This window comes from Sturnira hondurensis, unplaced genomic scaffold, assembly GCF_014824575.4.
Source record: "Sturnira hondurensis isolate 20B ecotype Veracruz unplaced genomic scaffold, ASM1482457v3 Scaffold0022017, whole genome shotgun sequence".
In the NCBI taxonomy this organism is placed as follows: domain Eukaryota; kingdom Metazoa; phylum Chordata; class Mammalia; order Chiroptera; family Phyllostomidae; genus Sturnira; species Sturnira hondurensis.
Window position 1 is genome coordinate 11,894,115 of NW_028094648.1, and position 26,394 is coordinate 11,920,508.

The window sequence follows — 26,394 nt, forward strand, 5'->3', positions numbered from 1 at the left end:
AGGCAGTTCAGGTGGACACTTAAGATACAACAAACTAGCATAAATTTCAGGACCAGGAAAATTAATTAACAGTTTGCATTATAGTTTCTTCACAGCATTGTGAAAAATAAATGAAATGCCTTCTAAAAAAACAAGCCTGAAGAAGGAGTCCAATAAATATTAGGTTCATTTCCTTATGTAGTCAATAAAAATATATATATTGCTGATGCATAATTTTCATTGTAATTATGAAATTACTCTCTGCCTCTGTATAATGCTTTGTATTTTTAATGGACTTTCCTATAGCTTCTAATTAATTCCACACAACAACAATATGGGATAAATATAGCAAGTGTAATTATCTCTCATTTATACTTTATAGAACTTAACAGAGGTGAAGTGTCTAAGCCCACTTCTCTCGGAAAGTTAACATAAATTTATGCTTAAATAAACCTATTAAATGCTCATTTTCTGAACCTATTATTCTCATTAACTTCTGCAATTTTATGAGATATTGCAGAAGAGTACATTTCATTACTCTTCCATGGTGTTCTTCTTTAGAGGCTCACAAATAATCAGCAGAAAACAACACTTTAATTCCATACCAGTGCATTAAAACAAAAAGAATAAAAGGCAGAAACAAAAACAAACTCCTTGTGAATCCAATGGCAGTTCAGAGAGCTTCTGTCCTCTGAGCCCATAGTCCAAGGTGTGGCCTGAAAGTTAGAATCCTTCACACAGTTCTAATTCTCCAACCTGAGTTTACCCCAGACAAGAACAGTGGGACTATGGCTAGACTTGCAGAAACATAGCTGGGGTTTGAATAGGCAGGAAATTTCTGGATAGACCCTACTAAGGACCAGAATCTCAGAACCATGTTGGAACTCAGAGGAGAAACCCTGCATTAATGCAAGAAGCCCTTCTTCTCCCCTTTCTTGACAGAGGAGACACCCTCTCTCAAACAGCCACAAAGTGTGCCACTGTCTGAATTCTCTTCGTGTTTTATTTCCTCCTCCTGCCTCCTCTGGCCTTTGTGGCAGCTATTCTATAGATTACTTTTGGCCTGTTCTATAGCTTCATACAGAGTGGGACGAAAGTATGTTTATAGTTATGAGTACACAAAACAGAATGTATTCTCATATTATTACTTATTATTGTATTATTTTCCATACGCACAACTGCAAACCTGCTTTGCCACACCCAGTATAAACGGAATCATACAGTACAAATCCTTTCTTTCCAGCTCAGTTTATTCACACCATGTTTTGTGATTCGTTCATGCGAGTGACTCGTTCATAGCTTCTTGCTGGTGGCTTTTTTCTTTTTATGACTAGGTGGTGGGCCTTTATGGCATTACATCGCAATTTGCTTATCAGTTCTCCTGTCAGTGGGCATTTGAGATCTTTCCACTTTTTGGCTATTGATGATATAGCTTCCATGAAATGATTCTATCAGGTGTACATATGTTTTTAATTCTCTTGAATAAACCATGAGGAGTAAAATTGTTGAGAACACGATTAGTGTATGTTTGCCTTCCTTGAATCTATCAAATGGTACCAGAGTGGTTGGACCACGTGACACTCTCATTAGCAGTGTACGAGCGTTCCAGCTGCTCCGCATCCACACCAACACTCTACACCTTCAGTTTCTTCAAACGTTAGCTCTTCCAAACAGGACGTAGTGAGAGCACATTGTGGTTTTAATTTGCATTCCCCCGATGACTGATGATGTGTATTTTTCCTGTTTGTCACCAGCCATATGTCTTCTTTTGTGAAGTGTCTGTTGTCCACATTTTTATTAGATTGTTTTTATTATTGATTTTTCCGAATTCTTCAAATTACCTAGATGTAAATACTTTGGCAGATATTTGTACTATGAATATATCCTCCCAGATGTGGCGTCCCTTTTCATTTTCTTAAGTAATGTCTTTTGATGAAGAGATTGTAACTTTAAGTTCAATTCATTATTTTTTATAGTGAGGTATCTTGTGACTTGTTCAAAAATGTTTACCTACTCTAATACGGTGGAGGTTTTCTCCTGGTTTAGATCTAACATTTAGATTAGAGCTTCACAATCTGGACACTGTTGACATTTTGGACCTGATCATCCTTTCTGGAGGGGAGGAGTTGCCCTGTGCTTTAGAGAGTGTGCAGCCGTGTGTCACTGGCCTCTGGCCGATGGATGCCAGCAGCAGTCATGGCAGCAGTGGTCACAGTAGTCATTTTTGAAGTCATTTTCCTCCATGTGGGAGTCTAGTTGTTTTCAGCACTAAATTTGTTTTAAAAAATTCATTACCCAATTGCTTTGAATTGGTATTTTTTAGAAAAACAATTGACCTTATTGTGTGCATCTACTTTTGCACTTTCTACCAGATCCCACTGATCTAGTTGTCTAGACTTATTCTACTCTACTCATTGAAAATTTTCTTGAATATTCTAGATTGTTTGCATTTTCATATAAGTTTAGAATTATTGGTCAATTCTGCAAAACATCTGGTGAGATTTTAATTGAGACTGCATGGAAACTATATACATCTTTAAAATGTTTTCACTTGATCCATAAACATGGTAGATTTCGCCATATATCTGGATCTTCTACAATTTCTCAGCAAAATCTGCACTGTGGTTTTAAATGTGGAAGTCTGACACATCTTTTGTAAAATGTATTCCGTGTACTTGATGTTTTCTGATAGTACTATAAATTGTGTTATTTTAATTTTATATTCTAAGTCTTGTTACATATGTATTATATTTCTAATTTTTATCTANCTTTCTACCAGATCCCACTGATCTAGTTGTCTAGACTTATTCTACTCTACTCATTGAAAATTTTCTTGAATATTCTAGATTGTTTGCATTTTCATATAAGTTTAGAATTATTGGTCAATTCTGCAAAACATCTGGTGAGATTTTAATTGAGACTGCATGGAAACTATATACATCTTTAAAATGTTTTCACTTGATCCATAAACATGGTAGATTTCGCCATATATCTGGATCTTCTACAATTTCTCAGCAAAATCTGCACTGTGGTTTTAAATGTGGAAGTCTGACACATCTTTTGTAAAATGTATTCCGTGTACTTGATGTTTTCTGATAGTACTATAAATTGTGTTATTTTAGTTTTATATTCTAAGTGCTTGTCACGTGTATTATATTTCTAATTTTGATCTAATGACCTTCAATTGAACAATTTTGTTAACTTCACCTTGAGGTTCAACAGTTTGTACATTCATTTTGATTTTTGGTGTCCTAATTGTGTTATTTATAAATAATAAGCTTTATTTTTTTCAGTCTTTATGACTTTTTTCTTGCTTTATTTCACTAGCAAGGACCTCCTTCACAATGTTGAATAGAAGTGATGAAAGTGAACATGCGTGCACTCTTCCTGATATTAAAAGTATTTAATATTTTATAAATCATTAAGTATTATGTTAGCTATTGATTTTTCCATTCAACAAATTCCTTTCTAGTCCTCATTTAAGTGTTGGGTTTTGTTCTAATAAAGAACTTTTTGTTCTAACTCACGTACTGTGCCCCAAGGAAGTTTGGTTTCATGCCTTCTAAGTTGGACAAGTCTGTTTTGCTTTTTTCTTAGCTCTACAATACAGCCTTCAATTCTGGGCCTTAGTCCAAAGATGGGCCCCTTCTGAGATTACAAGGAAACATTCAACATATGAATGATTTCTTGTGAAGTCCAAACTCCGACTTTGCAACATGGGCAGCAATTGAACCCTCTACTCAACTCTTTGGCCTCTTAGCTGCTTCTTTCCTCTGTGTAATTGTGATTTAGTAAAATAAATACATATTTGGTCTTCAACCCCTTTTCTAGCACAGAACTCCTAAAATGCTTAGAATTTCCTAGGTTATAAAGACATACGGGTGCCTTTTGTTATGTCAATGATGTGACTTTTGGACCTCACCAAAATATGGGGGCCCAGTGCCAGGGGAAGCAATGTTTTGATTAGAGGGGTGGGGCTCCCAGTCCCTCTCTGATCTATGGGCACTTGAGAGGGACTGGAGGTTGAATTAATGTCTAGTGGGCAGTGATTCAAACCATCACATCTACATTAGGAAGCCTCCACCAAACCCCAAAGGGAGAAAGTTCTGAGAGCTTCCACATTGGTGAAGACACAGAAATTCAGAGAGAGTGGTGCACCTGTAGAGGGCATGGAACCTATGCATTTCTACCCCATACCTTGTCTTGTGTATCTCTTCTATCTGGCTGTTCCTGACTTATATCCTTCTCTAACAAACCTGTGACCTAGTAAGTATAAAGTTCATCTGAGTTCTGTGAGCTGCTGTAAAAGATTCATCAAACCCAAGGAGGGAGTTGTGATCCATAACCAGTTGGTCAGAAACACAGGTAACAAATGTGTGGGGAAGAAGGGCAGTCATAGGACTGAGCCATTAACCTGTGGGATCTGACATCATCTTCAGACAGTGTCAGGGATGAGCTGAATCGTAGGATGTCCAGGTTGTGTCAGAGAATTGCTTGGTGGTGTGGGGAAAAGCTCCACACATTGAAACTGGTCCCTGGATATTAATCTGTAGAGGTAGATCAGGAATCAGCCAAAGGTTTAAGTGGAATTAATGATCAGATCTGGGGACTCTTCTTTGGTCTTCTCATTTCTTAGAATTTTCCATTCAATTCCAGGCACACTGCAGCCCCAAATTCCAACTGTTTTTTTTTTCAGGAAGAGTGAATGAATGTTTATTTTCATCACTCCTATTCAACATAGTGATGAAGGTCTTAAACAAGGCAAGAAAAAGCCACAAAGATTGGATGAAAGCAAAGTACATTATTTGTAAATAACAGTTGGCATGTCGAAATCCAAAGAAATGGCATGGATTTCTACACATCATTATTAGCATGATAATCTACAAACTGCTGAACCTCAAAGTGAAGTTAACAAGCTTGGAAATACAATATACATGCAACAGACACTTAGAATATGAAACTAAAATAACACAATTTATAATACTATCAGAAAACCCCAAGTAATGGAATAAATTTTACAAAACATATGTAAGACGTCCACATGTAAAACCACAGTGCAGACATTGCCAAGAAATTATGTAAAATCCAAATACATGGAGAAATCTACCATGTGTGTGGATTGGATGACAACATTTGAAAGATCTCTGTAGTTCAACTGCACTTTCTCCATGAGGTTTATTCAGTGCAAAGTGGGAAGTGCCCTTAGAGGATAAACTGGGTAGATGCGGGGTTAATTTTGTTTCCCTCTGTCTGGTGATTGAATGAATGTCTTCCTGTTTCTTTCTATTTTAGTTGATTTCTAACACATCCAACAGGTTTTGTGTGTTTTTTTTTTACTGTATGGTTCATGATAGATGTGTTATTAGTGGCACACTTAGCCTGCCATAAACTGTTCAACTCTTACCAGACTGACGCTCCCCATGTTGGATTTCCTACAGTTCTTCAAACATACAACCCCTGTCTGACCTCAGATTCCCCACATACGCTACCCTTTACCTGAGGTGGGCCTCTTCTCTTGGACTAATGAGTTTCTCTTCCTGTCTGTTTAAATATCAGTCGCTCAAGAGTCTTTCCTTACCATTATTTATCTGGGTTGCTCCTTCGACACATCCCCAGAACACACGGTCTCATTAAGTGTCTATAGGTTTCAGCCTGCTTGTAGTTATTTAATACTATCTCCCTTCTTAATGACTTAGCCACCATGAAAGCAGAAATTATACTATAGATTGTGCCTAGCTGATTAGAAAGAATTTGGTAAATATTTGTAGCTTTTCATAAAACCAATGATTAAGTACTTTGATGATCTTATTACAAATATTGTGAAGGTGATTCATTACAATTGCAGACAAAGGAAACATCAGACTACAGATATGTGTACAGTTAGGCATCAGCCAATAATTACAGCAAAATTTCACCAGCCACGTTGCTGACATTGCCTCTGCTGTGTCCGAACTCTGCAACTCTCTGCGTCCAGCTCTGGGGCACTGTGAGAGTGGCCTTTTGGAGGACCTGCTGCGACAACAGCACAAAGCAGCTGCTTGAAAAAGAATAAGTACAGGTAAGTCTCCTGGCAGCATTTTTTTATCATCACCAAGAAATCCATCCGGTAACATTAATTATTTATCATTCATATCATCATCTCCAAGACAAAAAAAAATGTACTGTCTAAGACTGACTATGATCATCTCCTTCCCCACTACCCAGAGCGCTCTCCTCCCTTGCAGCTGGGACACACACATAGAAATGTGTTATACACCTGGAGAGTCGAACTAACTCATCAGTAGGGGGCCATTACAATAGGCCCCATTGGATGGACTTTGTCTTTTCTTTAGAAAATCGACCCCATTTAAGGAGTCACATTTTGGATGTCTTGGAACGATACTGGGTAATTCCAATTAGAAACCACAATCTCACACAGGGCTTGGCACACAGAGTTACTAAAAGAACGCTTATTTAATAACTCATATAAAATGGTCGCAGTAAAAATTCAGAACAAAGGAAATTATAATAAATGAAGTTTATTGATTAATCCATAAACATGACCATTTAAAAAAAAGTATAAAGCAAATCATTGCCTCGGTTAGTAAAACGAGGCTTTCCCCTGTGGAAGTTCCTCTTAACCGGCACAGCTCTTACAGCGCTGGAGGCCGTTCTCGTTGCACGCCGTGCACTTCAGGGCTTTGAAAGAGTCTGTGAAGCAGTTTCGGAACACCGACATCTTGCTCCCATGGCACACGGAGCAGGGGTGGAAGCCAAAGCCTCCACAGGAGGGACACTCGTGTGGATGCTGCACTCTCTGCACAGGGAGGCAGGGGGACAAGAGAGAACAGGAAACGTGTTAGCACCAACAACACAACCAACCTTTGTGTCACTCTGCACCACTGAGGGTTGCAAAAACACCACTGGCAAAATCTAGCTGTAGATTGGAATCACTTATCTATGAATATGTTACTTACTTAGACTCAGGAAAAGCTGGGTGAGGTTTCCTTCATTGCCACGAATAGTGTAAGCTGAATTTATAAAGCTTGGTGCACTTTAGTTTGAAGGGTACACACTTGGAGAGAAACTCATCATATAAAAATACATTTACAGCCCTGGCTGGTATGGCTCAGTGGATTGAGCAATGGTCTGGGAACCAAGGAGTTGCTGGTTTGACTCCTTGTGTCAGGGCACATGCCTGGGTTGCAGGCTGGGTCTCCGGTTGGGGTTGGGCTAGAGACAACCGCACACTCATATTCATCTCCCTCTCTTTCTCCTTCCCTTCCCCTCTCTCTAAAAATAAATGAGTAAAACCTTTTTTAAAAAATGGTTAATTTAATTTAAAAAACACATTTTTACAAACCAAACAATCCAGGAGGTACTAATTTGCATTCAAGGGAAATGCCAAAATTTTCTCCCTAACATCTCTTAATGGCTTTATGTCTTTGTTTATAGAATAGTATCGGTCATAATGAGTTTAGACTATCAGAATAAGAGCCAATACCAACTGGAGAACCAATGTTGTACTGCACATTTGAATACATTTTGTTTTTAAAAAGCACTTTCAAATGCAGTAATATATCTATAGAAACTTGCCTCACCCCTCCCTTCACACACACAGACACCCTGCTACCGCAGATTATTCAAGCAAATTTTACTCCATTTCATATTTGAAGAAACAGGCATAAAAATATTAAGACATTTACCTAAGCCTGAAAAACATCACACAGTGGCTATCAGCCTTTCGACATCAAGTAGAGGTAAAGAATCTGGATAGTAAAATGAAAATAAATACGCAGTGCATTGAGGATAATATTTTGAAAATCATCCATACACATTGCTATTTGCTTTTCTTGAGCTGTGACCTTTGCTTAGTGGTGTCCTTCGGCTGAGGACAGAATAGGAGCCAGTATAAAATGAAAACAAAACAAAAACCTGAGTTAACACCAAGCTTCTGACTTGTAAGATAGGAATTTGCACCAAGGTTTGAAAATGTATCTTGGAAATAAGAATAATGGCTGAAATAGAGGTGGGAAGTGTGGATACACACACACACACACACACACACACACACACGCAGACAAACCTACTGGGTGCGCTCACACAGGCTGCAGCTTTTCTCTGGTGAGTCACAGCTGCACATGTAAAAGTCTCGGAAACACAAGACTGAAAGGAACTTAGTTAACTTTGTTTATCCGCTACTTCCCAACCCCAAACAACTACATGAATTCTTTCCCCCAAAACAAAGGTAATTGTCTCATGATTACTACCTTGTGGAATGTACTTTGGGAAACAAGCATTAAGAACATGGTTGCCTTAAAATGTTTATATTCCCAGACCACTTTTCAGATATGCATTTTCTGTAGGTAGCAAGATCTGTACACAATTGCAGTTTGATTTAGCTGCTGTCTCAAGACGGCACAAACCCGTGTAAGAGGTCATTTTTAGTGTTACAGAGTTTCTTTGACGTAATGACTGCCAATTAGAATGACATAAGGAAGGAGCTTCGTCAAGTTTGTAGAAACTCAAAGCTCTTCCGAGAAATTTGAGTGTGTGTAGCAATTCAGTTACTTTGTATGTGGGGCTTGTATCATTTATTTGTGCAAGAATTGGCAAAAAATTGACTGAAAATGAACTAAAATACTACATGATATTAAAATGTCTAAGGTAGATAGATCCTTGACATTCACTAGACCTATGCCAGAACATTACAAGGTCTGTCTGGGAAAAGTCCAACCATTGTTCAAATAAAGAAAATGGTCTACACAACGTCAGTGTAACCTGACAGCCAAGGAGAGTGGACTGGAATGCACATATGTGAACAATGACAACTTCACTGTGCCAATCTGTGGGATCAGTAGATGCCATTGAGTGAGCATGGGTACTGTGTGGCTGTCACATTCAAAATGACTGAGTAGAGCCCTGGCTGGTGTAGCTCAGTGGATTGAGCATGGGCCTGCAAACCAAAGGATCGTGGTTCAGTTCCCAGTCAGGGCACATGCCTGGGTTGAGGGCCAGTTCCCAGCAGTGGACTCATAAGAGTCAACCATACATTGATATTTCTCTCCCTCTCTCCTTCTCTTCCCCTCTAAAGATAAATAAATTGTAAAAAATTTAAAAATCAAAATGACTGAGTAGAGCAATGAATCTGCATCAAATTTCATGTTAAGCTTGGCATTCCTTGGCAGAAACTATTCAGATGATTCAGAAGGTTGCAGCTATGGGAAACTGGTGATTGGCAGCTTTATCACAACACACCTACTCATGCATCATAGCCCATGCAGAGGTTTTTGGAGAAACATCAAATTACCCAGGTGACTCAGCCCCCTTACAGCCCAGATTTGGTGCCCTGCAACTTCTGGCTTTTCCCAAAACTAAAATCACCTTTGAAAATGAAGAGATTTCAGACCATTAATGAAATTCAGGAAAATATGACGGGGCAGCTGATGGTGATTGGGAGAACTGTGTGAGGTCCCAAGGTACCTGCTTTGAAGAGGAATGAGACGTCATTGTCCTATGTACAATGTTTCTTGAATCTTGTGTCTTCTTCAATAAATGTCGATTTTTCATATTCCATGGCTAAATACTTTCTGTATACCTTTCAAAGGTGATTTTGGTTTGGAAAGGAGCCAGGAGTCAGAAGGTGCCAAACCTGGGGTTTAGGGGATGCTGGGTCACCTGCATTATTTGATGTTTCACTAAAAAGCTGCACAAGACGTGATGCATGAGCGAGCATGTTGTTGCGATGAATCTACCAATCACCAGTTGCCCATAGCTGTGACCTTCTGAAGCATCTGAATAGTTTCCATGTAGGAATGTTCAAGCTTAACACAAAATCTGATGCAGATTCATTGCTCTATTTGCTCAGTCATTTTGAATGTGATGGCCACACAGTACAAATGCTCGCTCAATGGCATCTACCACCCCCACTGACTAGTACAAGTGAAGTCACCATTGTCCAGACATGTGCATTCCAGTCCACTGTCCTTGGCTGCCAGGCTACATTGATGTTGTGCAAACCATTTTCTTTTTATTAACTATGGTTGGACTTTTTCCAGACAGACATTGTGTATTAAAAACATTTGATGATATACAGCAAGAGCACCAACTAGTGAGAACAGAGGCCGGTTGGCCTAGGAAAGAATCCGCAGGACCGCAGAACCCAAGACATCACCCACTGGTGCCGCATTATAAATGCTCTGGGTTCCGAGTGGCGTAGCGTTGTCAGGTTTTGCAACTATAAATAGGGGATGCCCGGTTATACTGAGTTTTAAATAGACAACAATTGATATTTCATATAGGTGTGTGCCAAATATCTCATGGGACACCCTTCAACTAAAGAAGTTATTAATAATTTATATGAGGTTTAAATGTAAGTGTGAATCCTACACTCTAAATGACAAGCCTTTTAGGAGAGCTACAGGCAGAAAAGAGGAGATGCTTGGGTGTCTGAGGCAAGAGATATTTACCAAGTTAGTGAACTTAACAACCAGTGCAAACATGTTTCAGTATATTCAATAACTAGTACCCTAAGCTCCCCCAGAACTCAGTTAGCCTCCAGGAATCCTGTTCCTGTTCTGTCATCCCATGCAATCTGTTCCATTTGATCTTCTAGTAAAAATAAACAGTTTAGTCACTCCTAGACATCTCCTCCAAAGAGCACTTGTGTTACACTGGAACTCTGGTTCCATCCTGAAGAATTCTTTATAAAGACAAAAAGCTGGCTTATGATAGAAGCTCCTGTGTCCTAAGTCTGGCATTTCCACAGAGAGTTTTGCCCTCAGGGAGAAATGTAAAAGGAGTGAAGGGACTCCCCAAAACTTAGGCAGTGTCTCAGCTTTGAGGAAGGAGGAATAACTAAAGTTAACAATGATCAATATTATGAGCAACAAAACAGACTTCCACTTTCAAAGAAGAGGTCTACTATAGGACTTTGACCACCAAGCCACTAAGGAATCGAGCAAGCTCTCCAGTGTGCTAATGTGTAACACAATGAGAACCACGCAGACTTGGTTGAGGACAGCACTCAGTAGAGAACCTGCAGAATATCATTCCTCTCAATAGTGGTTTGGGTAGAAGCATGCCCCTTTGGACTACAATTCCAAAAAAATAATTGTCAAGAATCATCACCCTTCCATCTCTTTCTGTTCACATATTCTTGATAAAGGACTTAAAAAAATAGATATTCAACAAGTGAGACTTACTCATTCATTCCACAAATATTTTGTGGGTGCCCACTTGCCAGGCACTAGGGCATTAGGAATACAGCAGTGGACCAGACACTTCCCTTTCTCTTAAATATAGCTCTTAGCTCCAATCTCAGATCTTCGCATAGGCCACTCCACACTGCAGCCATCTGGTTGAAGCAACAGGAATTCCTAAACCTCTAACAAAGGTCCGAGGGAAAAAGATACAAGGATGGATTTCATAAATGATATTAAATGGGTTTCTTTTGTAATAAAAACTCAAACATAGTTTTTGCTGTTATCTAATATAATAATAGGATGCCAAGATCAATAATCTTCAATATCTTTTAGCAAGATCGGGAAATGAATGTACTTCCCATTCTTTACCTCAGATCATCTAATCTTATTCCAGAGGTGCTGGACAATCCCTTAAGTATTCTACCAAAGAGGAAGTAATTTATCTGACATAAACCTTATCAGCCAGATTGCCTATGATGCAACTGAATCCATGTAACAAATTGTCAAAGGGCGCACACTCGACATACGATCATGTCTGGATGATTCCGTATTGTCCATGTATTTTGCTTTGAACTACATTCAATAATTTAGTTCTGCAAATGCTTGCTAAGTGCCTAATAAACACCTTTCTGTCTGACCAAGCTGCTAATCATAATCATACCTGATAGAGTTTCTAGCATCCTCAATGCACAGCGTCGGGACAGAAGCCACTGAACAAAAGGCAGACACAGAGAATATTTGTAACTTATGACAGTAAGTAGATAAGCCAGAATGGGAAAGTCTGATGCTTGGACCCAGTGGGATATACTGCCATAAACCTACTTAAAAACACGTCCAGACTTCAGAGACCGGCAGACTGAGCACGCAGCCTGGTTTCCCCAGTGAGCGGGCAGTGCTGTGAGGCTGTAGTCTGAGAACAGGCTGTGGCCATTTTCCCACTGAGAGGGGCCATCATCCAGACTGGCACTTCTCCTGGGAGGCTCAGGACAGGCTCTGACAGCTGCAGCGCCTTGTACAGACAGCCTGGGCCGTTTCCAGCATCCTCGGTGTGTCACTGGGCCCCTTACCTCTGTTCTACATGAGCAACACATAAGCAGTCACCAGCCCCCAGAGAAGAGTTAGACTTTACAAGAAAAAAGGAAGTGCAGAAAATGGACGCTATGTTGGCAATCTCACTAGAAATGACAATAAAACGTTTGCTCATATCTTTAAAAATATATAGCAAGGCAAATACTTGCTTAGATCTCTACCAACTGAGAACTGCAATTCGGTATCTGCCAGAGCAAGTTGTTTGCTAATACACCCTAGGCTCGCTTGCTTTCTCCGTGTGGACACCAGCAGGATCAACTATCCATCTTGGTTATTGCTGTTGGGGAACTCTTTCTCACCTCCCTGCTTCTAATCTTTAACATTTTTATCAGTATAAATCAATACATAAATATAACGATAAATATTTTTACCAAAAATGGTATCGTATTTATTCTTTTTTTACCCAAGCACCCCCTACATAAAGTAATAATTATTTTCCTCTTTTAATTAATTAACTGCTTTTCCTTCTCAAAAAACCTTGGATGAAAAAGGATTCAACTCAAAAATATTTACTGGGTATCTATTATTTTCCAGTCCCTGTTCTCGGCATTGAGGTGAAGAACAAAACAAATCACACCGGAATCTCTGTCCACGTGGGGCTCATATTCTCTTGAGAGGACCCCCTCCCTGTGCACTGTCTCAGGGACAGAGCCTCCACTGGTTCGGTCGGCTTGACTGAACCCAAGCCTCCCACCAGCTATCACCATATCGCACTTGCTTCTGTTGCCTTTAGCCAGCTCCTCATGTAAGAGGCCACTGACAGCCTTCATCAAATCCATATGATCTCACCTGTAACTGGAACCTAATCAACAAAACAAACAAGTGAGCAAAATACCACCAGAGACATTGAAATTAAGAACGATCTAACAGTAACCAGACGGGAGGTGGGAGAGGATAATGAGGGGAAGCGGGGAAGGGTTTTCAGGAACAATAGTAAAGACACATGGGCAAAACCCAAGGGGGGTGGAAGCAGGGAAGGCAGGTAGAGATGGCTGGGGTGGGAAAGGAGTGGTGGGCAGTAAATGTGGACAACTATAATTGGACAACAATAAAATAATTTTTTTAAAAAAATCAGGCCCACTCGGCTTCCCAAAGCAATTTCCATTTGAGACATATGCTAAGATCTGGGGGCCAGAAAACTTGACCTTATTTACTGACGCCATTTCTGGCCGCCCACCTGCAACTGTCAGCCTCGTTCCCACCATCACAAGAGGTACGTGCTGAGAACTGGGGCCTGAATTATGAGCAGCAGGCGCTCAGAGTCTACTATGTAGCAGTCAAGTAACAGCAAATTAGAACTTGGTAGGATCTGTCTGGTTTCTCTCTAACGTTATCACCAAACTGCACATCTTCCATGAGGCCTCATGAGTATCAGAGCCCAGTGGTAAAACCCAGTCTGTTCCCTGGTCTTAATTCTTTGTCTACCTCCCAGGAAGCTTCTCACCTGGCCATGGGTCCTGCCACGTATGATCAGGTGTCCCAGAAACCTACATGACACTTTATTCAAGAGTGATGACAGCATAGATTCATGGTTAAGATCATGGGCTTTGGAGTCAGGTATGAATCAAACGTTATTGTAAAGTCTTACGCAAGTGAATAAATCCTCTGTGACTCCATTACTTTGTCCGTAAAATGAGGAAACTAGAACTCACCTTGCAGGGTTGTTATGAAGTTTCAGAGACTTAATACATAAAATACTAAGAATATCATTTGTTACATAGGAAAGACACAGGTGTTTCCTGCCTCATGAACATTTTGTTCCTGCCAACCAGAAGAACAGAATGGGTTTGGATTAAGGCTTGTCTCCCCTATCCACTTCTTTTGGCTCTTTTGGAGAATCATTTGGTTAAATGATTCTCCAGACCCAGTATCTCTATTTGGGTTAGTTTGCCTTAAATCCCAGCCCTTTTCACAGGCAGAGTTCAGGACTTTCTTGGACGGCTTCAAACTCTCTACCAGCTTTGTTATACGAGCAGAACATCCCAAAGCATGACAGCACCTTACACCTACTGTAGCATCAGAAGCCAGCACCATACTATTGGCTTCAACATTAAGAAGAGTCTTAAATGTCTGTGCCTTGTTCATGATATCAGTAGCCTGGAGGCAGACTTCATGAAGAAAACAAAATCTTATTTCCAAACTTGTTTGAGCTGAGAGAGGGGAGAAGGAGAAGCTATGTTAATATGGCTTGGTGGTGTTAATAAAGTTGCAGAATTAAAGAATTACAGACTCAAAGGAATAAATGCCCAATAATAATTAAGTCAATCATCAATCTTCAAGAAAGNTGAACATTTTGTTCCTGCCAACCAGAAGAACAGAATGGGTTTGGATTAAGGCTTGTCTCCCCTATCCACTTCTTTTGGCTCTTTTGGAGAATCATTTGGTTAAATGATTCTCCAGACCCAGTATCTCTATTTGGGTTAGTTTGCCTTAAATCCCAGCCCCTTTCACAGGCAGAGTTCAGGACTTTCTTGGATGGCTTCAAACTCTCTACCAGCTTTGTTATACGAGCAGAACATCCCAACAGCGTGACAGCACCTTACACCTACTGAAGCATCAGAAGCCAGCACCATACTATTGGCTTCAACATTAAGAAGAGTCTTAAATGTCTATGCCTTGTTCATGATATCAGTAGCCTGGAGGCAGACTTCATGAAAAAAACAAAATCTTATTTCCAAACTTGTTTGAGCTGAGAGAGGGGAGGAGGAGAAGCTATGTTAATATGGCTTGGTGGTGTTAATAAAGTTGCAGAATTAAAGAATTACAGACTCAAAGGAATAAATGCCCAATAATAGTTAAGTCAATCATCAATCTTCAAGAAAGTAATGAGGAAGATTCACCCTATCAAAATTTAAAAGCTGTTATTAAATCACAAAAAGAAAAAGGGGATGATAATGGCACAACAAAAAACAAATAGTTTAGGGGAACTTACCAGAGCACTCAGACAAAGACCCAGGTATATATGGAGATTTCCTTTAATATAAAATTGACATAATAAAGCAATAATTTAGTAGGTGATTTTGAAGCTGGCTCACCATATGTGAGAAAATAGAATTGGATTTTAAATGAACTAAACACCTAGGTGTGAAAAATTATAAAGTTAACAAAAGAAAATGTGGGACAACATTTTCTGACCTTAAGATGAAAGGGCATTTCATAAATAAAAATTCAAAAGCACAAAACATTCAGAAAAATTATGCTTTTGATTATATGAGAGGATTTCTGTTGAATAAGCAACACCATGAAAGAATGGAAGAAAACATTGCAAGGACTAAAACCAACAAAAAATTAACATCCAGAATATAGAAGGACCTTCTGAAAATCAAGCCCAAAAAGGTCAAATTCAAGATGTTTAATGAGCAAAGTATAAGAACATACAATTTACAGAAGAAGATATGGTCAAAATCTAGCAAGCACACAATGAAGTGTCCAAACTCAGTGGTAATCAAGAAATGTAAGTTAAAAAAGTAAAGCAAAATAACTCTATACCTATTACCTTGGCAAAAATTAGACAACTGTAAAGTAGAGAACAACATAAAGTAATTGTCAGGAATGTGGGAACATACAAAACCTCTTTGTTTACAGGAGGGGAGTGTTGAATGGTGCAACGGTTCTGGAATGCCGTCTGGCACTTCTGGGAAAACTAAGTTTTGCATAAGCTCTGATCCAGCAGTTTCTACTCCCAGGGAAATCCACAGGGAACATGTTCAAAGTCACTCCTTATAGTACATTTTATTTGATAGAAGAAGTTGGAGGAGACCTGGAGGCCCATAGCGCAAAAGAAAGTAGATTTAAAAAAAAAAAAACAACAAAACAGTGGGTAGGTTTTGTGGAGTTACATGGTCCAAAACAGAAGGCACTTGTCACATGTGGCTATTTGAATTTAAATTTAAATCAAGAAAAATTAAATAAAATTAACAATTTAGGTCCTCAGTCGCACTAGCTGTACTTTAAGTGTTCAGTAGTCACACGTACCCAGTGGCCACTATTCTGGATAGTACAGATACAAACATTTCGTCATTGAAGAAAATTCTGTTGAAAAGCGCTGTCACAAAGAGCTATGCAACAGTTAGAAGAAATAGATTAAATATTCACACAGCAATATAGATGGTATCTAAAAACACAATGCCTGGAGAAAAATATGAAACAAAATTAGATATATTTCAAAGCACCATTTACATAAATTTAAAATGTACTCAGAAAAAATAATACACATGAACCAATTTCACTTAAATAAAAATTACACGTTAACCCAAATTAATGAATGGTTTCATGGGGTTGGAGTNGCAGTTTCTACTCCCAGGGAAATCCACAGGGAACATGTTCAAAGTCACTCCTTATAGTACATTTTATTTGATAGAAGAAGTTGGAGGAGACCTGGAGGCCCATAGCGCAAAAGAAAGTAGATTTAAAAAAAAAAAAACAACAAAACAGTGGGTAGGTTTTGTGGAGTTACATGGTCCAAAACAGAAGGCACTTGTCACATGTGGCTATTTGAATTTAAATTTAAATCAAGAAAAATTAAATAAAATTAACAATTTAGGTCCTCAGTCGCACTAGCTGTACTTTAAGTGTTCAGTAGTCACACGTACCCAGTGGCCACTATTCTGGATAGTACAGATACAAACATTTCATCATTGAAGAAAATTCTGTTGAAAAGCACTGTCACAAAGAACTATGCAACCATTAGAAGAAATAGATTAAATATTCACACAGCAATATAGAGGTATCTAAAAACACAATGCCTGGAGAAAAAAATATGAAACAAAATTAGATATATTTCAAAGCACCATTTACATAAATTAAAAATGTACTCAGAAAAAATAATACACATGAACCAATTTCACTTAAATAAAAATTGCATGTTAACCCAAATTAATGGTTTCATGGGGTTGGAGTAAGGTATAGGTATAACAGGAAAGAAGTAAACTCCATCCATATAGATTTTCGAGCCGAAAGGAGTCTTAGACTATCAAGCACATATCATTGTACTTGTCCTTGTGGGCATGGGCAATGTGAATAAAACATGATGCCTAAAACCAAGAAGTATATAGTCATTTGGGACATGAATCAAATATCCAAAGAAAAGCAATGTGAAAGTCAAAATAATTTGATGAGCACCCAACGCAAAGATGGTTACAGGCATTTAAAGCTGGGAGAGATCAGGAAAGGTTCGGGGGAGAAGTGCCACTGCAGATGGGCCTCGAGGATGGTGGAGAAGGAGGAGGAATGGGAAGGAGGAGGAGGAATGGGAAGGAGGAGGAGGAATGGGAAGGAGGAGGAGGAATGGGAGGAACAGCAATCCAGGAAGCCAGAACAGCTTGCACAAAGGAATGGTAGTGATAAGCCACCAAAAGTTCCTTCTCTCAGCTGAAGTGGAAGGAATGGTAGACCATCAAAAACAAGGTCTGCAAAGGACACCAGCGTGGCACGCAGGGAGGGGCATGTACACCAGATCCCAGGTAGGCAGACTGCCCATTCCCCCCAGGAAGTCCTGGTTCATGTTTGCTGTCCCAGAATAATGGTGAGCGCACCCTTGCACCTCAAAGTATCCCAGTTTGCATGATAAAATATTCGATCTCCCTTCCTGCAGAAGAAACTAGGTTTAGCACAGAGGTATTGAGGGCTTTCTGGTTGCATGTTGATTTGATACATCGAACATTTGAATGAGTATTTCTCTGATGCTGTAATAATCAGTACAGGAACAAAATTTAAATATACACTTTCATAGACATACATTTTCTGTAATCTTTAGAAATGATGACCTGGTCCATAAGAAAAATAAGATAGTTTTAAGTGAAAAAATTTAAATATGCTTCAAGACAAGCATCTGGTTTAAAACACCTCACAACACCATCTCCATTACAGAGAATCAGGCTCTGATTAGGCTGAGAGGAATTTTCCCCTAATATTTATACTATGAGGTTGCTAGAAGGTAACACTAAAGTCCCTCTAGTTGGAGCAAACTTATCAGCAGGTGACATCAAATTGAAACTGCCTCATGTATTCTGTTACATATATGTGAGAACATGGGAACGTTTAATTAGGAATACTCAGGTACGATCAGAATGTGTTTAACATTTTGATTACCAAAAATAAGTTACCAAAAGCACAATTACCTCAATTTTGGTTAAGAGATCTTGCAATTCTCCTGATTCATTCATTGACAAAATTTTCTCAGCACCCTATTAAAAGAAAGGGTGGGGGAAAAGAAAATCAATTTTGTTAGTATTGGAGAAAACAGAGCCAGGAAAATTTAACCTACAAAATATCGAACATGATTCTTCCCATTAGATCTAAGTAAGTTTACAACTGGGAGGCCAAAGAAGAGAAGAAATTTCTCTTTCCTTTCACATATTCTCCCATCTAGTAAGGCTTAAGGCAGAGCAAGAGGAGGGCTGTTGAGAGGGGGTGAGCTCTGGGAAACCTACAGAAGTCAGAATAAGCCCAGACAGAGAAGGCCCCAGCACACCCTGGAGAGTTGCTCGGGGAGCCTGAAGCCAGCTCTGCCACTTGGGAAAGGAAGCCTTTGACCAAATTCCCAGCCTGGGCTGCCCCTGCCCCCGCCCCATTCCAAGCAGTCCTGGAGATGGTCTTCCTTACAGTCACACGTGTACAGAGAACCATAGTTAAAACAATAAAATGAGTAACGACCGACACTAAGCACGTTCTGTGAGCTAGGCACCCAGCATCATCTAATTCGGTGTAGTTGACTCTATTAATAGCAGAAATAGAAGCTCAGTGAGTGAGATTAAATAAGTTCTATTTTATCCAGAAAGGGATCAGAGTGCAAGTTTGAACACAGGCAGGGGACTGACTCCAGAACCAATGTTTTTAACTTCTACAGCTTTACTGTGACAGTCAGAAGGGGGCATGGGTGCACTTCCCACAAACCCACCATGTTTCTTCTCACTATCAATTTTCCTTTCCTTTCCCGTGTCTTCCTACATTCTCCCACTCCACTTCCCAATGTATAGTGATAGAGGCAGAAGAAGGAGAACTTGGGTAATGCTTTCTTATCAAAGGCAAAGGCCACATCTGACTGGTTCACATTCTATCCCTAGATTAATCAGCAAGACCAAGAAAAACATCATCACACCACACATAATTCTGCATGCCTGTTGGTGCTGGGCAGGGTAGAAAACAGAGTCGCTTCAAAACGCAATGGTTCTAGTTCTTAAGGAGGTTACAATGCGCTTTTATGTAAACCCAGAATGAAGCGGCTCACAGGGTAGCATGGAAAATAGGTGCCACGTGAACGATGCAGAAAGAGGGGCACGCTAGGCAATCACACCCGGAGAAGCAATAGTTCTGCTTATTGCGGGTAGAGAAGGATTTCTGAAGTTGGCAGCACTTGGTCGGGACCCTGAAGCTCGGGTGAGGTCCCTAAAATAGGCTAAAGCCAGGGGTGTCCAACCGGCAGCCCGTGGGCCGCATGCAGCTCAGGGTGTCTGCGAAAGCAGCCCAACCCAAAATCATACATTTACTCAAAACATTCGGAGATGTTTTGTAATTACGTGTTGCGATGTATTTAATGTGTGGCCCAAGACAACTCTTCCTCTGGTGTGGCCCAGAGACACGGAAAGTTGGGACGTCCCTGGTGGGCAATCCCTGCATAGGGGCCTCTCACTCTGGTTTCACGGCAGTTCAGTGTGTCTTATAGAATTCACGGCATCTTAATCACCATCAGAAACGCCAACTTGATGTATTAAAAAGCACTGTGAATAAATGCACAGGGTTACAGAGAATATTTGTGGCTCCAAGAGGCTGGTAATATTCTTTTATTTGTGGACAATTTTGCCAGGTATATAGATGTGACACCCCTGAAGTGAGAACAAGGGTAACAAAAGCACCAGAATAAAACATTAAAGTCTAAAACACAGTCATATCTGGGAATGTTTTACTGTTGCTACGTCTTATTTCTCTTAAGAGTCAGCTAAGCTAAAATGGGAAAAGCCTCTGGGGAACTCGGTGCACAAACCGAAGCAGTACGGAAACAATATACGAGCCATTTTTACTCAGTGAGAGAAAATGCTCCGCAGTAACTCCAAGCAAAATGAATGTGCGGAGACGCTCTCGCACATCTGCCTCGCAGCTCCCACCTCAGCAGTCAGCGCGCTTCAGCTAGTTGTTTGGAACGCAATGCGCCGGCCGGAAAAGGACGGGCTCGTTACCCTGGGATGCATGGAACACGCTCGGCCGTGGCCATATAATTCTAGCACCATCATCATCACAGAAGTAGATTCCGTGTTTCGGATGAAGTGCAGGCTTTGCCCATATCACACAAGGCACTGGAGGGCACGATAATCATCGTTCTTCAAGACAGTCAGGGTGTCCAAGTGCGGAAGCTGGGAAGAACTTTGCTCTGGAACAGAGACGGGGAGGTCTCACTCTCAAATGCTGCTACTCAGCCCGGCCTCCATGCACAGCTGTATCTGACCAGCCTCAGTGTTCTTCCCAGGCAGGAGCCCCCTGGTCCTTGCATACACACAGAGCAGAAGCAGTAGCTAACCCCCCCCCCTTTGTATCCTTCAGGGCCCCACATCTTCACACTCCACCTGACCCTGTCCTTGCTGAACCTCTGTCAGTTATGGAGTCAGGAGGACTTGGATTCAAGGTCTGGCCAGGCCTTGAATTGATTAAGTCAAGGGCCTAGGCATATTCTTTATCCCCTTCAAATTTCAGTGGCTTCATTTTAAAAATTGAAACAATAATTCTTTCTTTGCACTGATGATTAAAAGAGCCAATATCTGTGTGGCACTGGATACATTACCATTACCATTATTTTCAGGATTGTACTAATTTTCAGGAAAAAAAATGATTCTGAATCAAATAAAAATATTTTAGAACTATTTCTGTAGGTATCTGGGAAGTTTTGATAAACTATTCTAGGTAGTAGAATAAATAACTTAATGTGGAGTTATATTTAGAAAATAACAAATTCACATGTGAAATTCATAGCCAAATACCATCCACGAAAAGATTATTTCCTGCGAATATCAATACATACATACCCTTTTGTGGGTATGAGGGTCTCTTTGAAGGCCGAGCAATAATAGAGATTCTTTCGAGGTAGAACTGTGGCGAATGAGACCTCTGGAACATACAAATGCAGCACAGAGCAGGAGAGATGGAGAGCTTCCCTAGTAAAAGGCCCAAGTCTCGTGATGGGAGAAACCTAAATGCTCCCTGCAACTTGCCACTTACACTCACTCAGCTCTCTGCCTGCTGCTCTTCAGGAGCAGAGAGGACACCATCTGATTTCCTCGTGTGCCTGCAGGATCCTGTGCTTTTCATTACCCTTTAATACATGAAACTAGCTTTATTCTCAAATAGTCCCCACCTTAAAATTCTGAGCAGTGAATTGGCATGTGAACAAGCCACTTTACTTTACAAGTAACAAATATCGCAGACAAAGATAAGACAGTTGGCATAACCCTTCCTCTTGTATGAGTCCTGAAGAAGAGGCGCATATCTTTAAGGAATAACAAAAAAGGTTAGAAAAGAAATCAGTCCCCTGCAGCCTAGGATGCTGGAACATCTGTCCATCATTTCTGAGCCAAGGGTGTGCACCATGCACCACACTTCATTACACATATGTCCTCCCCTCCTGGGTCAACCCCGCTTTGGATCAGGCAGTGTGCAAAGTGGGAGAGATGTAAAGAAAACTAAAAATGGCTCCCTGCCTCCGAAGGAATGTAGTCTTTTGGAGGAAGCAGATGTTAAGCAGAAGGTCACATAAATGAATGTCAACTTACAATTGTCATGCATACTACAAAAAAGGCATTGGTACAAGATGTTATAAAAGCATATAATAAGGTGAATTTAACCTAAGAAGATTAGGAAAAGTTTTCTCTGCAAAGTAATGATGATATAATCTTTAGGAAGAATAGTAGTTGACTGCGCCCATAGAATAAGAGGAGGAAATTAATTAGGGTGAGAAAGTTACCAGGTATTATATGTACATCACCCTTTGTAATCACCATTTCCTTTCACTCCAAATGAAAAAATTCTATGTTTCATGAAGCCTTCTGTGATATTCTGCATGATGCCATGAAGGAAGCAGAGGTAGGAATCCAGGCCACAGTGTAAGAGATCTGTTTTAACAATAAGTTAAATAATAGACTGGTGTAAGCCGGTTTGTATTCAGCACACTCTCCTAGGTCTCTGGGAAGCACTGCTCAGTCAAGGGGTTCCAAACACATTATCAAAAAACAAAGTGCCTGGCTGGTGTAGCTCAGTGGATTGAGCACAGGCCTGCGAACCAGAGGATCGCGGTTCGATTCCCAGTCAGGGAACATGCCTAGGTTGCAGGCTGGTTCCCTGCAGGCCAACTCCCAGCAGGGGATGCACAAAAAAGGCAACCATACATTGATGTTTCTCTCCCTCTCTCCTTCCCCTCTGAAGATAAATAAATAAATAAAATCTTTAAAAAAACAAAGTAAACAAATACAAACACTCAAGTATTTTTTTTTTCAAAAATTGTTTCAAGACACATGCTGATGTATCTCCATGTTGATACCCAGGCTTTGGTTTCCACATGGAGCACCGACATTTGGAAGCGATTCACCTGACATTTCTGAGAGGTCCACAAGAACTAGAAAAATGCTCTCACTAACCAAAACCAAACACGAACCCTAGTTGTATGCTTTATTTTATTTTTATTTGCCATTTATTCACACATCACTTCATGATACTAAAAAATCAACTTCAAACAAAAGATCCATACAATGATATAGTCATAAAATAAAATTTGAATAGGAATTCAGGATATAGAAAATGCCCTAAATAAATCTCAAAAATCATAGCCATGACTGAGTCTTAAGTTTAATTCTGAGCCAGCTCCTCAGTTAAAACAGTTTATTTTAGCACAGTAGATCCACAAAGCAATGTTTTACACAATATTTTAGGTGAACTGGCTCATATCATAAGTGACGATCTTGCTTTTTAAGTAACCATTGAAATACAGTCTCCAGATCGATGTCATCACAGAAGTGGCTCTTGAATCAAACATACGTTTTCATCCCTCCTGTTGACTTAAACGAGGCTCCGTTTCTCTCTCACTTATTACCTCCCTGCAGTGTATTTCTCTCTCCTTTTCTATATGCCCTACCCTGCCATTGGAACGCCTTCTAGTGACAGGGACAAAACCCAGACTCTTGAGCAGAGTCTATAAAGGCCTTCACCATCTGGTCACATCAATCTTTCCAGCCCAGTCCTTCCATATCATATGCGCCGGGTCCCCCGAATTTGTCTCTTTCCCCTAGTCCTCCTGTGAGATGATACGCCTTCGCACACACATGCTCCAGCCTGTGCCCAAGTTTCTTGTATCTTCCCTACTACCTTCTGCAAAAATCCTACAAATGCTTCAAACCCAGGGGAAATGTTGCCTACCTTCTCAATGGAGCTTCTTTGGTTTTCCCAGGCCAAAGAAAAAAAAACACAGTTGTTGCCCAGATCACACTTTCCCCACTGCACAGGGAACACATTCCGGAGAATAGAGGCTATACCACAGACACTCAACAAGTATCTGCTGTGTTTATATCTTCAGCCTTTTTTGTGATAAATGTGGCATTGAATTCCAAAGGGCTGTTTCTTCTAATGACTGCTGGTTTAAAAGGGGAAAACAAGTGAGGGCATGCATCAAAAGCACCTCGGTAGAGAGAGATTTGCAAAGGGACCAAGCTGATAGGATTTGATGATAGAATGCCAGATGCGAGAGAGCCGAAAGGGATGAACACTGTGTAAATGATCTCTCCTAACCATCATTTCTCTCTGCTGAGCGCTTGATGGGAAGTACAGAGCAAACCACTAGAGGCTGTGCTCTCTGGTGCAGACCAGGAGGTTAGGACTGTCCAGTGTGGCTGCTAGGGAAGCCTTCTGCTGCGTAATCAGGAGAGCAGATGGCAGGGTTGGCACTCAGAAGTTCACCCAGCACCTAGCATGGCGCCTGCCAAAGAGTGTGCTCAGTAAATGTGTGTTGCTTTCACCCAGCACCTAGCATGGCGCCTGCCAAAGAGTGTGCTCAGTAAATGTGTGTTGCTGTGGCTGCCATGCCCAACCAGAGTGGGAGGTTACCTCAGCCCAGGGACCGGCCACCTGTGTCCTGCTGACAAAGCAGAACCTGCTGCAGCAATCAGCCCTGGATCTTTCCCAGGACGTGAACATACTCCGTGGAGGCCTTGAAGTTCTCCACCAAACACTTGGCTGTGAAAAATGCTCAAAACAGGTGTAGCAGTATCTTAAAAGGCACAGCAGAAGCTCCGTGAATGATCTCATCCAAAAAAGCAGAGCTTCCCTGTGTCTCTGGCAGGAAGAATTAACTGCAAAATTAACTAAACTAGTTGAGCTGGTTTGTGCAGTGGTTCAGTGCAGCCCTTTGGGGGGATAGGAAACGTGTCTCCCAAAGAAAGTGGCTTCCGTTGTGTAAAATTAGTGCTGAGCCACTTTTCCAGTGTAGCTGGGAAGAGCAATTTCCCATAGAAGCCAATCTTGGTGTTTATAATAAAATAAAAAAGAAGTATCATCAAAATAGGCGATCATGGGGATGTATTATTTTCTTCTCTATGGCAGCAGGCCATCTCTTCTGTTTCTTTAAGATTGATATCAAATTATATGAAAAGTGACATCGGGTCATCAGGTTAATAAATGCATATAGTTTTGGGGGCTGAGCTAGAAGAAGCCAGAAGGCTATTCTGTTTAATAGCTTTAAGATTGCTGTCAACTACATTGTAAATTCTCTTCACATTAACTCAGTTTTAGATTGAAGTGACTAAGCTCAGCAAAGTCTTTTTGAATAAGACTCTGGATTCAATTCTAACAACTAGGATGGGTAACGTAAACTCTTTAAGACTCAGTTTCCTCATTTGGAAATTGGGTACAAAATGTTTATAGTGTTGCAAAGATCATAAGAGATGATATATGCATCTGGAACACGGCATGACATACTAGGAATGCAATAAATAGTAGTCATGTGTATTATGATTATTATTACTATCAAACTCCCTGAGAGCAATTACAACTAAGAGTCAATGTTGAGCACATGAAATTTGGCCCACAAACATCTAGAGTCGATAACTTATAAAAGAGAAGTGGATATTTATAAGAGTTTATATTGTCACTGGGTAGCACCATAAAATAATAAAGAATATAATAAAAAAGAAGGGGCCTCGCACAAAATATTGGAATGACTCTATTTGGTGACTTTTTAAAAAGAAACATTGTTATAAAATTTGAGGACTTTCTAGACCACAAAACTCCTCAGTGAAGTTACAGAATGGCTAATGTATTTTTTTTTATTATGGGAGATTGAACTAGCTTTCAGCCAGTGCTCTCTGAAGAATGAAAAACTGAGGACCGTCAGTGAAGAAAAATCACTAAAGAAACCATTTAAGCTGAAGAAAAGTGAGTGGATTGTTTTTCTGGGACAATGGGGATGTTTAATCACTGAGCAGGAAGAATACTTGAGTAAGAATCAGGTGGGGAGAGTAATTGAGATATAGAATTAGTTGGTCAAAATCTCAATTGAAATTTCATTCCTAAAAGGGAGCTGCAACTTGAATGGGCCTTGATTCCAGCTGGTGTCCAAGGATGTTCAGGCACCAGCAGGTTCCTAAAGATTCATCACTGCACCTTATACAGGCAAAACAATTCATCTTTCATGTTACTACCTTAGTAAAATTACCAAAAATTAAGGACGCTTCCACCCCAACCCAGGTGCCACCTACAGGGTACTGTAGAGATGGTGTACAAAGGCTTCTCTACAGTGTACTGAAGTTCATGATCACGGATTGAAACAGATGTCCCATTTTTATAAGATACTACAACGCCAATGAGTCTAACAGTGGATCTTTTTAAATCATGACAGTAACCTAAGGCATCTCTCAGGACCCCAGCAGAACACACGTGGCATTTACTATTACGGCATCTGTTATTATTTGTTAGATGGGCCTGATGAAGGGCCCATCTACAGCAGTGTGGACAGCATCAAGTGTACCGACAGGCTTGGGGAGGCTCCCAGGGGCTGTTGGTACACTTGAAGGTACACCGGTTGGTACAACAACAGGAAGCTGGCACTGTCCCTGGGTCTCATGTTCATGGGAAAGGTAATATATCCCAGAACCTCACAGAAAATGTAGCCGTG

The 26,394-nt window shown here is 40.4% G+C and overlaps 1 protein-coding gene across 1 annotated transcript in view; it reads right to left on the reverse strand.

Moving 5' to 3' along the window:
• Positions 1–6,595: 6,595 nt before the first annotated feature.
• Positions 6,596–26,394, reverse strand: part of LOC118978601 (glutaredoxin domain-containing cysteine-rich protein 1-like) — a 49,762-nt gene continuing 29,963 nt past the window's right edge. Inside the window, exons 3-4 of the mRNA XM_037034119.1 lie at positions 18,371–18,436; positions 6,596–6,775 (exon numbers count right to left, since the gene is read on the reverse strand). Coding sequence (XP_036890014.1) covers positions 6,596–6,775; positions 18,371–18,436 — 246 coding nt within the window. The remainder of the gene's footprint in view (positions 6,776–18,370; positions 18,437–26,394) is intronic.